The 14,292-nt window shown below is 35.9% G+C and overlaps 1 protein-coding gene across 1 annotated transcript; it reads left to right on the top strand.

Annotated features, from left to right (window-relative positions):
* The first annotated feature begins 408 nt into the window (after window positions 1-408).
* LOC141488557 (butyrophilin subfamily 1 member A1-like) lies at window positions 409-13,933 on the top strand. The gene is made up of 8 exons (XM_074188696.1): window positions 409-508; window positions 940-1,287; window positions 2,273-2,551; window positions 2,680-2,838; window positions 3,099-3,119; window positions 6,011-6,037; window positions 6,296-6,322; window positions 12,603-13,933. The coding sequence occupies exons 1-8, from the start codon at window positions 409-411 to the stop codon at window positions 13,310-13,312; spliced, it is 1,671 nt and encodes a 556-aa protein (XP_074044797.1). The 3' UTR covers window positions 13,313-13,933.
* The last annotated feature ends 359 nt before the right edge of the window (window positions 13,934-14,292 follow it).

Below are 14,292 nucleotides of genomic sequence, written 5' to 3'. Positions count from 1 at the left end.
CTCCTGACTCCAGGGCCAATGCTCTATCCACTGTGCCACCTAGCCGCCCCCCCCTTTTCTAAAAAAAAGTTTTGAGTTCTAAATTTTATCCCTTCCTTTCTCTTCTCCCTCCCTTTCCGAGATAGAAATTACTGGATTTCTATGGAAATGAAAGAAAAGAAAGTAATTGATGCGTGTCATACTGCTTGTTTGCTGACTCTGTGTTTATTTCTTCAAGAAGTCATTAACATTTTGATCAAGAGCCATAGGGGTTTGTAACTAGTTAAGATAGTAAGGACAAATAGTGCTGACACATGTTTTTGAGTATCAGTATAATTCAGCTTCTTGCCTTTCTTGTATCCTGGCTTAAGCACATAGTAGGTATTTAATTAGTATTTGTTGACTATTTGATTCTTTCTTCTAGTATCAATGTTTATACCTCTGAGCAAGATGGTGGGTTGTCTAAGCTCCTTTCTACCCATCTGCCTCATTTTCCTCTTACCTCCGCAAATGCCTGTGGGGGGCACAGGTAAGAGTATTTGCCTCTTTCTTTTTTGTTTCTCTTTCTTATGGGTGGAAGAATTAAGCTCAGTCACTAATCAGGAAGCAAAGAATCAGTAATTCTGGAGGTGACAAATATAGTCTATAGTCCACATATGGGAGACTGTAATTGATATGCTAATTTTTGTGTCCCCCAAAGAACACCCTGTAGAAACATCAGTCCACTAGGGTGGATCAATGGTATTAGTGTCGTCAGTCAGAAAAGTAAGCTACTTAAGAGAGTAAATTCCTTTGAAGAATCTATATATCTCTTACCACAGAGGTACTATAAGAAACATTTTGATTCCCTTTCTGTCTAAGATCAACATGGAGACTAATATGAGTGGCTATGTTCTTTCAATAGGTTCCTCATTTTACTCCCCCCCCCAACCCCCCATCTTCTATTTATTTACCTTGCAGAACAGTTTATTGTGCTTGGACCAACTGAACCTATTGTCGCATTACTGGGTACAGACATCACACTACCCTGTCGTCTTGCTCCCATGATGAGTGCAGATGACATGGAAGTCAGGTGGTATCGTTCCCAGATCTCTGAAGCTGTGTTAGTGTTCCAAAAGGGTACTGAACAACCTGGAGAGCAGCTCATGGAATATATGGGGAGGACAGAACTTTTAAGTGATTTCATTTCTGAGGGAAGGTTGGCTGTGAAGGTCTACAACGTCCAAATGTCAGACAATGGAGAGTACCGGTGCTTTTTTAAAAAAGGCAATATACATCAAGAAGCAATTCTGGAAGTGAAGGTGGCAAGTAAGTGATCTGTTTGGAAAAAAGATGAGCACTTTTTGAAGTGACAACAACAAGTATTTCTTCAATATCCATGATAACTTTTATATTCAATATTACATATTCCATCTTTCAATAGCACTAAGTGACATTTATTTCAGTGTTCTGCATTTGATATTGGTAAAGGGTAGATATGACATAGAAAAAACATCGCTTATCTTAGCATCAGAAGATCTATATTAAAATAGATTTTATCGTTTAATAGCAGACTATCCTTGGAACTGAATCTCAATTCCCTTATCTTTAAATTTTAAATAACAGTTATCCTGTCTGGCAAGTCTAGTCTATTAAGACTTATGAGAGTCAAATGAATTGGCAGTCAAAATTCTTTGCAATAAAATATAATACAATAAATAAAATTATATATTATGGTTATAGTATTGCATATATTATGATATATAATAATATAATATACAAATTTGACCTATGTCTTTTATTATAAAGTGATATTAAGGACATGGAAGGCCTTCTTTCTTCCATGATTGCAATCTTTGCAATTGGGGATATATTCCTCATGTCCTTGATATCTCCCTGAGAAATTGAGAAGGTTCTACTATTTAAAATTTTTCTATCCATGCCAATATTGTCCATTCCCTAACCCCAGATCACTCACACCACCTCAGAAAGCATGCTGGGACTGTATCACAAAGGGATGCTTCTCCATCTCCCTATTCCTATTTTGAAGGGGTGTAAGAATCAAGACTATTCATTTCTGATGCAATTTTCATCAACTTATGTCCCTTTCCACTCCCATTTAATATTAATATGAAGGGAAGTGTTAAGAGATTTTGAGGGAAAAGAGTTTGTATTCTTCTCTTTATTTTTTCAGGTAGCCATATGGCATAGAATTTTGAAGTCAGGAAGATATAGATATAGAAAGATTATGAATCTTGCAGGCAAGCTGATTTCTGCTCCTAAGGATTTTCAGGATCATGTCTTCCCTCTCCAGGTCTAGGGTCTGCTCCTCAACTCCACTTGGCAGGGTATGAAAATGGAGGGATACAATTTGTATGTACAACAGATGGATGGTTCCCAGAGCCCCAGGTTCAGTGCAGAGATAATAAGAGAGGGAAGTTACTACCCTCTGAGACTCAGGCCCAAGACAGAGATGGTTTCTTCCATGTGGAGGCATCGATTGTGGTCCGAGACAGCTCTGTGAGAAGTGTATCCTGCTCCATCCATAACACTCTTCTGGGTCAAGAGAAGATGTCAGTCATTGATATACCAGGTCAGCTTCAAGTCTTGGAAGAACCATTAGAAATAAGGGAAATGGTGCAGCAGAAAGAACTATAGAGGAAGGAAAAGTGCTTATTTGTGGTGTGTATCTGACTCAGTTTCCTTGGTTCCCTCTTTCAGAGGCCTTCTTCCCCAGAACCTCTCCCTGGAAGAATGCCCTTATTGTCATCCTTACTATGTTTGGAATTCTCTTTGGCATCAGTATGCTTTTCCTCTGGAAAGAAAAGAAGAAATTAAGGAGATTGTGCCAGAAAAAGAAAGAAGAACAGGAAGTCAAAGGTAATGGAGAAGGACAAAACAGAGAGATGAGTAGGAGCTTGGTATGTTAGCGGTTAAGGGCCAGGAGAGGGAAGAGAGAAGAGACAAAATGTAATGGAGGCAAGGAAGACAGAATTTCAAGTGACATCATGTAAGAGTTCTAGAACATTGAAGACTGGTAATTTCAAGATTTCTGGGATCTAGGAAAGGGTCATCCTCATTTGGCATTTCAGGAGTGCTTTCTCTAGAGCTCAGATTTATCTGATTTCTTTTTCTTTCAGAAAACCTCATAAAAGAGCTTGGTAAGTTCAATTTTCCTTCACCTCCTGAATTCAGCCTGTGATTCAGCCAGCACCAAGTTCAAGATGATTCACTTAATGTCATTGCCTTTCAGAAAGAAGGAAGAATCTCTATGATTTAGGTGAGAAATTCTCATTTTCTCTTAAATCATCATTTTCTCTGTTTACTTTTCCCTTGGGAGAGAAACACATCCCCTCCCATGCACCACTATCCAGACACAGACACAGATACACAAAAATGCTTCTAGAATGTGTTGAGGAAAGTTTGAAACAGTGTTGAGTCTGTGAAGAAGGTCATTTAATTTTATTTTTTATCTATGCATTTTGTCTTTTTACACAACAATTTCCCCATATAGTCTTTCTAACCTTTGGGATCAGAAAGTAAAATTTCCCAAAATTGTGATTGGAAATGACAAGGCATGAAATATGCTATATTTGGTACCTCCATAGATATCTCCTGAGTGGAGAAAAAGTTTCATCATCTGTCCTCTGGGCCAAGATCAATCATTGTATTTATTGTGAGTTCATGCTGACATTTAGTGCTTGCCATTTTCATTTACATTATTTTGGTCATCATGTATATTATTTTCTGACATCTTACTTTACTCTGCAGCATTTCAAACATTTTTCCTGTTTATTTGATTTCTTCAAATTAATTTTTTAAAGTTATATTTTATGACATTGACATACATTAATGGACATTGATAATTTAGTTTAAATGATAAATTCCTAAATTATGGATACTCTCTTTGTTACCTGATTTTTGGTACCCCAAAAACAGATGCTATGTATATTTAGGTGTGTGTAGGACCTTTCTTATTGTCTTTGATACCTTGAGATATGCACAATAGTAGTATTTTGGACTATTGAAAAAAATTGCATATTGAAAGTTTTGATGATTTTTATCAGGTAATTCCAAATTATTAGCCAAAATGTCTAAAACCAATATATAGTTTACAGAACACTCAGCTGGATTCAGTCTTCAAGGACTGCTTTATCTCAAAGACTTCATCGTGTTTCTCTCTCCATGTTCTCTTCCTATGTGCTTGACTGTTTCTAGAGCATTGCCTTTGCTAGTTCTACATACTTATTGAGTAATCTCATTGTGCTTACTGTGTCTTAGGTCCTCTTCTCTTTCCTCTTTCCTATTTAACTCATTAACTTCCATGAATATAATTATCCTTTCTAAGCAGACAAGTCTTACACACACACACACACACACACACACACACACACACACACACACACACACACACATATGCACTTATCCCCAGTAACTTCCCTGTGCTTCAATTCCAAATTATCAGTTGTGTATTAGCACCCTCATACTCGACATGTCCAAAAGTAAACTAATTTTCTTTCTGCAGATTACTGTAACAGGGAAGGGATTTCTCAGAGACAGAGCTAGTGTTTGGAGCTATACTTGTTCTTAAATGTTTTCTCTCCCCTAAGCCTTCAAGGAATTCAAATTATCCATGGAATTCTGTAAAATTTTTTTACAGCAAATTATTTTTAAAGGTGAAATAATTCACCTTAAGAAATTATTAAAATGAGGAAATCAAATGAATAAGGCAAAATTTTTGAAATGCTGCAGAGTAACTTTCTTATGTCTTTTTTTTTGTTTTGTTTTTGGCAAGGCAATGGGGTTAAGTGACTTGTTCAGCTATCTAAGGCTGGATTTGAACTCAGGTCCTCCTAACTCTAGGACTGGTGCTCTATGCACTGTGTCACCTAGCTGCCCCATAACACTCCTATTTCTCTTGTAGGTACAACAATTTTCATTTGTTTAAACAGTTTGTAACCTGAGAATTGTGAATTACTCTCTCCATCTCTCAATTCTCTCTCAATCCACATATCTAGCAAGTTGACAATTCTTGTCATTTCTATATCACTACATATATTTTCCTTAACACTTTTTCTCCTTTCAGGTTACATTTTATTATACAGCCTAATGACTTCTTTGTTAAATTATTACATTGATCTCCTAATTGATTTCCCTTCCTCAAGTTTCATGCCACTTCACCCCTTCACCCCCATTGACATTACTGTCAATGTGATTTTCCATACTTTATCCTATACAATAAACTCATTTGAAACTCTATTTCCCTTACAAAAAATGATCATATTCTTTAAAAACACAATGGGGCAGTGGCACAGTGGATAGCATATTGGTGCTGGGGTCAGGAGAACCTGAGTTCAAATGTAGCCTCAGACACTTAATAATTACCTAGCTGTGTAACCTTGGACAAGTCACTTAATCCTATTGCCCTGCAAAAATCAAAGGGAAAAAATAACTCTATATAACTTGTTTCCATTCTTTCCTTCCAGCCTGTATTTCTAGAACTCTGTGATGCAGATAAAACAGTTTTTGACTCTGATTCTCATATTGACACTCCATCTTCTGTTTCGTTGCCTTTGCAATGCTCATCTCATATTCCTAGAATGCATTCCATATTCACCTGTCTCACAAAAAGTCTCTCTTCTGTCTCAGCCCAGTTCAAACCCTGTCTTTACATTATGATTTTTTTCCATTTCATTAAAATGTTAGTCCTGTGCCTCTCAAATACTTTTGTATATACCTGGTATATTGATGAGCCTTCTCTTTATACTTACACTCCATACCTATGTTCCCCCCAATTAGAATCTAAGTTGCTTCTGAATAGGGATGTTTCATAGTTGTAATTTTATCTACAACAGCTATTCTAGTGCCTAGTATGTAGTAGGCACTACTATAAATGTAGATTTGATTGATTGATTGATAGAAAAGACAGCATCTTCCATATTATTCCTTTGAACATGATTTAACAATTATTGTCCTAGAATTAGATGCTGAATGTAGGTATGATATAGAAAAGGAAAATTTTTCACATATGCTCATCTCTGCTTCCTTTCAGGCTGGAAGAAGGCCAATATTTATCCTGGTGAGTGTCTCTTCTCTTCCCTGGACTCCCATATTGCCTACCCAGCAACTTTTTACCTTTTTCCTAGGTGGAGGGCCCTGACTTAAAGGCATATCATTACCTTTGGAAAGGAAAGTATTCCCAAATTGTGGGAGGAATTTTACAAAATTAGTGGTGGCATTAATGGGGGAACGTTTTTCTTACCTCTCAAAGGCTGTTCAGAGTCTAACTCACCTATGATTATGTGTGTTGTACTTATGTCTATGTTTTCTTTTTCAGACTGGAGGAAGAAATACTTTATGACATGTAAGTGATTTCAGTATTGCATTCAGCATATATCCTAGGCCACAGGACCCATTTTATTTTATTTTTTGTTCTTTAATTTTTCTTCTAAAATGCATGTAAAATTAATTTTAACATTAATTTCTCCAAATTTTGAGTTCCAATTTCTCTTTCCCTCCCTTTCCCCATTTAGGAAATCAAGACATAGTTTAATTTATACATGTGTAGTTGTCAAAAACACATTTCCATGTAAGTCATATTGTGAAAGAAAATATAGCCAAAAATCCCTCAAAAAATAAGTAACGTATCAGTTCTTCCTTTTTATATGTTATTGCACCTTTCATCAAAAAATCCTTCAGAATTTTTTTTGATTGTTGGATTAATCAGAATAGCTAAGTTATTCACAGTAGATCATCTTACAGTATTGTGTATAATGTTCTCCTGATTCTGCTCATTTTACTTTATACCAATTCATGTTAAAGCTTTCCACATTTTTCCTTTTCCCCCCCAATTATATGCAAAGATCATTTTCAACTTTCATCCTTTTGCAGACTTTTGAGTTCCACATTATTCTATCACTCTCAATTCCCTTCCAGCTCTCTATGGCAGTGACCAATCTGATATAGGATGTACATGTAAAATGGTATTTAACTTATTTCCATATTAGGCATGTTGTGAAAGAAGAATTAGAACTAAGGAAGGAAAAAGATCATGATAGGAAAAGAAACAATATCAAAAACTTTTTATTTATCTCCATTTTATCTTCTCCCATTTGTACTTTTCTTTGTCCTTTCCCCTTTATCCCTCCTCATCGTTGTTTTGCTACTTAGTGCTACCTGTCTTATATTGTTTTTTTTCCTATTTTCTCTCCTATTTCCTTGTAGTGTAGGATAAATTTCTAAACCCAAATGGACATGTATATCATTCTCTCTTTGAACCAAATCTGGTGAGAGTAGGTTTACTCGGTTTACATGTTCCCTTTCCCCCCTCTTTTATAATAGGCCCTTTGTGTCTCTTTTATGTGATGTTAATTATCCTCTAAGCCTCCACTTTCTTCTCCTAGTATAATTCTTTTTTTCTTATCTTAGTTGTTTTATACCTCTCTTGTACCATGCTCTCTGTTATAGTATACTCCTTTCAACTGTCCTGATAGAAGCATAATTTTCAAAATCATTATGACCAGTATCACCATCATCATCAATTTGTACATACACCCTTTAAATTATGAGGATTATATTTATATTGGGATACTCCCTTCAACTGTCCCAATAGAAATATAATCCTCATTAATTTTAAGTACCATCACTTCATGATCAATTTATACCTACACCCTCTTTCTGAGTACCCTCCCTCCAACTGCCCCAATCAAAATGCAACCCTTATTGGCTCAAGTAAATCATCACATTATGATCAATTTATACCCATAACCTCTGTATAATTAAGTTTCTTTCAACTATTTTAAGAGAAATAAATTTTGAGGAGTTAATGGTATTTATTTTAGATTTGACTTTTTTTGTAGTATTATTGACTGAAATTTTTTCTTTCCATTTACCTTTTTAAACATATGTTAAATCTTGTATTTAAATATCAGATTTTCTGTTCAGTTCTGGTCTTTTAATCAGGTGAGTTTGAAAGACCTCTATTTCATTGAACATTCATCTTTTCCCTGAAAGAATATTCTGAATTTTTCAGGGTAGTTGATTCTTGGTTGTAATCCAAGTCTCTTTGCCCTCTGGAATACCATATTCCAGGCCCTCTGATCCTTTAATGTTGACAGTGATAAGTCCTGGTTAAACCTGAATTTGACTCCCCTGGTAATTTGCTTCTTTTTTTAGCAACTTGCAGTATTTTCACCATTAACTGTTAGCCCTGAGAATTCTAAAATTCGGCTATAATATTCCTTGAAGTTTTTATTTTGGGATCTCTTTTTGGGGCTGTTTGAGGGATTCTTTCAAGAGCTCTTTTATTATTCTAGGTAATTAGGGCAGTTTTCCACAATAATTTCCTTCATGATATTGTCTAGGCTTTTGTCTGATTGTGAATTTTAGGTAGACTAATAACATAAATTATCTCTCCTGGATCTATTTTTCAAGGCAGTCATTTTCCTTAAGAGGTACTTTATGTTTTCTTCCATTTTTAGGGTCCTGTCTGTTTTATCAGCATTCTCATGCTTGAACTTTGTTTTTGGAGTTTGGTTAGGACCCTCACTGCTGCCCTGCTGTCCACTGACTTGCTAGCTTGCACCTGAACTGCCAAGAACCTCCTGTTGGCTTTCTAGCTCTCCTGTCTATACTGGGCTGTACTTTTGTTTTACTCATGTGAGATAGACCTTTCCTGAGGTGCTCCAAGTTATCTTGAATTAAGAACTTGTTTCACTATGTTTTTGTGTGAGTTCTGTCACTTTAGGGTCCATGGAAAGACTTCATTTAAAGTTGTTTTGGGAAAAGCTCTGAAAGTTTCCTAGCTTCACCCCACAATTTTGGTTCTACTCCTTGAAATTTCCTCCATTTCATCTTTATGAACCTGAAGAGGATATTTCATTTTTCTTACTTAAAATTCTGATGACCAGAATATCATCCAAATTCTTCAGTTCAAATATGTAGACAGTTTGCTTCTTATCTTTCCTCAGTAGTAATGGATCATTAGACTCCTTTCCTCTGTGCAAAGTTGAAGATTTGTGTTAATAATCTCTCCAACCTTTTCTTCTCCATCTTTAATTGATCTAGTTTTGTGATCCTTTCCACCCAGCTCTTATTCTTCATGATGTTAGGCAGAGGGCCGTTTTCTTCTTCTTGATTGCCTTAAGTGCTACTCTTGTTCTTTCTTCCATAATGCCTTCTTACCCAGATCATAAACAAAAGTTCTATCTCCCATCTTCACTTCTTCTCAAATTTCCTTTGAGAGAGGCCTGATGGTAATTTGTTCTTTCTCTAATTTTTTTAGTTGTATGTTTTGTTCATTGATTTGCTCTTTCTCCAATTTATTCATATAAGCATTTAGAGCTATAATATATCCCCTGAGAGTTGCTTTGAATGAATCCCATAGGTTTTGGTATGTTGTTTCATTATTATCATTATCTAGGATAAAATAATTTGTTTTTTGGTCCACTCATTTTTTAAAATGAGGTTACTCAGTTTCCAATTTGTTCTGGGTCTATATCTCCTTGGCCCAGTATTGCATTTGACTTTTATTGCATTGTGATCTGAGAAAGATGTATTCACTATTTCTGCCTTTCTGCAGTTGATCATTAGGTTTTTATGTCCTAGTACATGGTCAATTTTTGTATAAGTTCCATGTACTGCAGAGAAAAAGTTATATTCCTTTCTATCCCCATTCAGTTTCCTCCATAAGTCTACCATATCTAATTTTTCTAACAATCTATTTACCTCCCTAATTTCTTTCTTGTTTGTTTTATGATTCGATTTATCTAGATCTGATAGCGGGAGGTTGAGGTCTCCATTTTATCTTTTTGCATTTGTACTTTTCTTTGTCCTTTCCCCTTTATCCCTCCTCATCATTGTTTTGCTACTTAGTACTGCTTGTCTTATATTATTTTTTCCCCCATTTTCTCTCCTATTTCCTTGTAGTGTAGGATAAATTTCTAAACCCAAATGGACATGTATATCATTCTCTCTTTGAACAAAATCTGGTGAGAGTAGGTTTACTCAGTTTACATGTTCCCTTTCCCCCCCTCTTTTATAATAGGTCCTTTGTGTCTCTTTTATGTGATGTTAATTATCCTGTAAGCCTCCACTTTCTTCTCCCAGTATAATCCCTTATTTCATATCTTAGTTGCTTTATAACTCTCTTGTACCCATGCTCTCTGTTATAATATACTCCTTTCAACTGTCCTGATAGAAGTATAATTCTCAAAATCATTATGACCAGTATCACCATCATGATCAATTTGTACATACACCCTTTGTCCCAGTGTATACTCCCTTCAACTGTCCCAATAGAAATATAATCCTCATAATTTAAAGTACCATCACTTCATGATCAATTTATACCTACACCTTCTTTCTGAGTACCCTCCCTCCAACTGCCCCAATCAAAATGCAACCATTATTGGCTCAAGTAAATCATCACATTATGATCAAATTATACCCATAACCTCTGTATAATTAAGTTTCTTTCAACTACTTTAAGAGAAATAAATTTTGAGGAGTTAATGGTATTTATTTTAGATTTGACTTTTTTGTAGTATTATTGACTGATAGTTTTTCTTTCCATTTACCTTTTTACACATATGTTAAATCTTGTATTTAAATATCAGATTTTCTGTTCAGTTCTGGTCTTTTTATCAGGTGAGTTTGAAAGACCTCTATTTCATTGAACATTCATCTTTTCCCCTGAAAGAATATTCTGAATTTTTCAGAGTAGTTGATTCTTGGTTGTAATCCAATTCCCTTTGCCCTCTGTAATACCATATTCCAGGGCCTCTGGTCCTTTAATGGTGACAGTGATAAGTCCTGGTTAATCCTGAATTTGACTCCCCTGGTAATTTGCTTCTTTTTTTAGCAGCTTGTAGTATTTTCACCATTAACTGTTAGCCCTGAGAATTCTAAAATTTGGCTATAATATTCCTTGAAGTTTTTATTTTGGGATGTCTTTTTGGGGCTGTTTGAGGAATTCTTTCAAGAGCTCTTTTATTATTCTAGGTAATTAGGGTAGTTTTCCATGATAATTTCCTTCATGATATTGTCTAGGCTTTTGTCTGATTGTGACTTTTAGGTAGACTAATAACATAAATTATCTCTTCTGGATGTATTTTTCAAGGCAGCCATTTTCCTTAAGAGGTACTTTACATTTCCTTCCATTTTTAGGGTCCTGTCTGTTTTATCAGCATTCCAATGCTTGAACTTTATTTTTGGTGTTTGGTTAGGATCCTCACTGCTGCCCTGCTGTCCACTGACTTGCTAGCTTGCACCTGAGCTGCCAAGAACCTCCTGTTGGCTTTCTAGCTCTCCTGTCTATACTGGGCTGTACTTTCATTTTACTCATGTGAGATAGACCTTTCCTGAGGTGCTCCAAGTTATCTTGAATTAAGAACTTGTTTCACTATGTTTTTGTGTGAGTTCTGTCACTTTAGGGTCCATGGAAAGACTTCATTTAAAGTTGTTTTGGGAAAAGATCTGAAAGTTTCCTAGCTTCACCCCACAGTTTTCGTTCTACCCCTGGACTTTTCCTCCATTTCATCTTTATGAACCTGAAGAGGATATTTCATTTTTCTTACTTAAAATTCTGATGACCAGAATATCATCCTAATTCTTCAGTTCAACTATGTAGACAGTTTCCTTCTTATCTTTCCTCAGTGGTAATGGATCATTATACTCCTTTCCTCTGTGCAAAGTTGAAGATTTGTGTTAATAATCTCTCCAACCTTTTCTTCTCCATCTTTAATTGATCTAGTTTTGTGATCCTTTCCACCCAGCTCTTATTCTTCATGATGTTAGGCAGAGGGCAGTTTTCTTCTTCTTGATTGCCTCAAGTGCTACTCTTGTTCTTTCTTCCATAATGCCTTCTTACCCAGATCATAAACAAAAATTCTATCTCCCATCTTCACTTCTTCTCAAATTTCCTTTCAGAGAGGCCTGATGGCAATTAGGATATTGAGCTTGCAGAAACAGAGACTGAGAACATTATTTTCTGTTTCTGAAGAGCTTGAATGAGTAGAATGTGCATCAGCTTATTATAGATATTCATAGAGGAATAGATGAAAGTAATTTTTTTTTTATTTAAAATAAGAGATTGCTGTTGGATAGAGGACCTGTGAAGAATGGAGGGAGGATGTAAAGATTCTATCGAGACCAGAAGTGGTATCACTATCACTTCATCTTGTGAATCCTTGTATACATTATCTCTATTATTTATCTTCCACAACTAGTCAGGGCTTCCTCTAATGATATAGAGCAGAAAATGTTCTAAACCATCTTTTCCTATTCCCCTAGTACAGACATAAACTATGGGAAGGGATTCAGCAGGTGAAGAATAGACACAGTAAAGTAATTTTCAGTTGATCTGCCCATCCTGTAATGTCTCTTTTGTGAAAAGCATTTCATATTAAGTATTTTAGCACCGTATTTCTGCTGTTGAGTTCTTCAGATGAGACCACTATGCAGCGAAGAATCTATGGCAGTGCCTCATTCAGAAGAGGCTGGGTCAGGACAAATGGTAGCTCAATTTGTGTGAAAGCTCTGCAAAGACTTTATGTATGGTAGTTTCTTTAATTTTGTCTTCTTCCTGCCCCTTAAGTCTCTACTTCCCCAAGACCCATACTGACCTTGCATCTCTCTTTCTGCAGTGACTGTGACTCTGGATACAGATTCTGCTGATCATAATATCATTGTCTCTAAGGAGAATGGCACAGTCCTGATCAATATAAAAAATGATACAGAAGAGAATTGCAGTGTCCTGGGCCAGAAGCTCAACATCTCTGAGAGATATTACTGGGAGGTGGAAGTGGAAACTGGGAGCAAAGACAATTGGTGTCTTGGTATTTGTAAAGAAAATGTAAAAAGGCAGGGGTTTGTCAATGATGTTCCAGACAAGGGTTTCTGGGCAGTAGGATGCTTGCAAGGGAAATTTCAGGCAAAGCTTGATAGAAAGCCAGGAGACGATTGTCTACCTCTTGGGGAGATTCCCAAACGGGTGGGTATTTTCCTGGACTGTGAGTCTGGAGACATCTCATTTTACAACTTGACAAATGGGTCTTACCTCTACAGCTTCCACACAGGTCCTTTCTTTGTTCCTGTCCTCCCATACTTTAATATTCAATCCAAAACAACATCTTTCAAAATCTGCAATGTGCCAGACAGAACTGAAAGTATCCATGCCCCTTCTGTAGAGACCCAAGCAGTCTCCCAGGAGCAGGGACAGCTTCATGACCTTAGTGATAAGAATTGGAATTCAGATGACAAATCTGCAAAAATACAAAATTATTCTCCATCTCATTATAAGCATGCCTCCCAGAATACCCAGGATCCTGAGCTCTCCAAATCCCTTCTCCTATAATTACCTCTGATCAGTCAGCTTTCCCAAAATTTATTTTAAAATGTTCACCCCATGAATATAGTCATTTGGTAGAAAAGAACCAAATGTTGATCTGGGGTTTTTTACCCCTTGTGTTGTAGGGGAAGTAGTAGAAATATATGTCATTTCGTACCAGTCTTGTGATGGTAGAGGGGGCACTGTGTCCTTCTCCTATTTACTCTTCTAAAGTACACTTCTGATATATTTCATATATTACTGAGTATGGTGAAAAAAGCAACCTTATTTTTTCACACAATTGGGGCCTGGAGATTACTGTGGATTTTCAAAGGCTATGTCAGTGAAACATGGGTTTTGGTGATTCTTACCCTTTTGGAAAATTTTAAAGTAAGGTCCAGTATTAACCCCATTCTTTTAACTGAAGGCAATCTAGTTAAGTATGGAGAGCAGTACATACAGTACTGATCCTAAAGTCAGGAGGACTTTAGTTAAACACGTCTTAGACACTATATATTGTAACCCTGGGCAAGGCACTTAATCCCAATTACTTCTAAAAAAGAAGATTTGGGGCTTCTAGGTGGCACAGAGGAGAGAACATCACATTTTGGAGTCAGAAAGACCTGAGTTCAAATTTGGCTCAGACCGTTGACACAATTTTTAAATTTATTTTATGCTGAACTTGAGAAATAAAAGAAGGATTTTCATAACATAGCAAAATAAAAAAAGATGATGGCATTTGAAATGCCATCTATTATGTATAACTTGATATTCCTTTGAACTATATATTAAAATTATTATGTAACTATTTTTTCCTTTCTTTGTGTTTTTTCTCCTTCCCCATAGAGATTTCTATCAGACCCAAATATAATATATAAATATTATATATATGTATGTAAAATCATTCTATACTAACTTCTTTTTATCAGTTCTTTTTCTTGATGAACATAAGGTCTTCCTTAATAAGTCCTTTGCATTAATTTGAGTATTTATAATTATCAAAATGA

Source organism: Macrotis lagotis, chromosome 5 (assembly GCF_037893015.1).
Source record: "Macrotis lagotis isolate mMagLag1 chromosome 5, bilby.v1.9.chrom.fasta, whole genome shotgun sequence".
NCBI classification, from domain to species: domain Eukaryota; kingdom Metazoa; phylum Chordata; class Mammalia; order Peramelemorphia; family Peramelidae; genus Macrotis; species Macrotis lagotis.
This window is presented reverse-complemented; position numbering and strand designations above follow the sequence as displayed.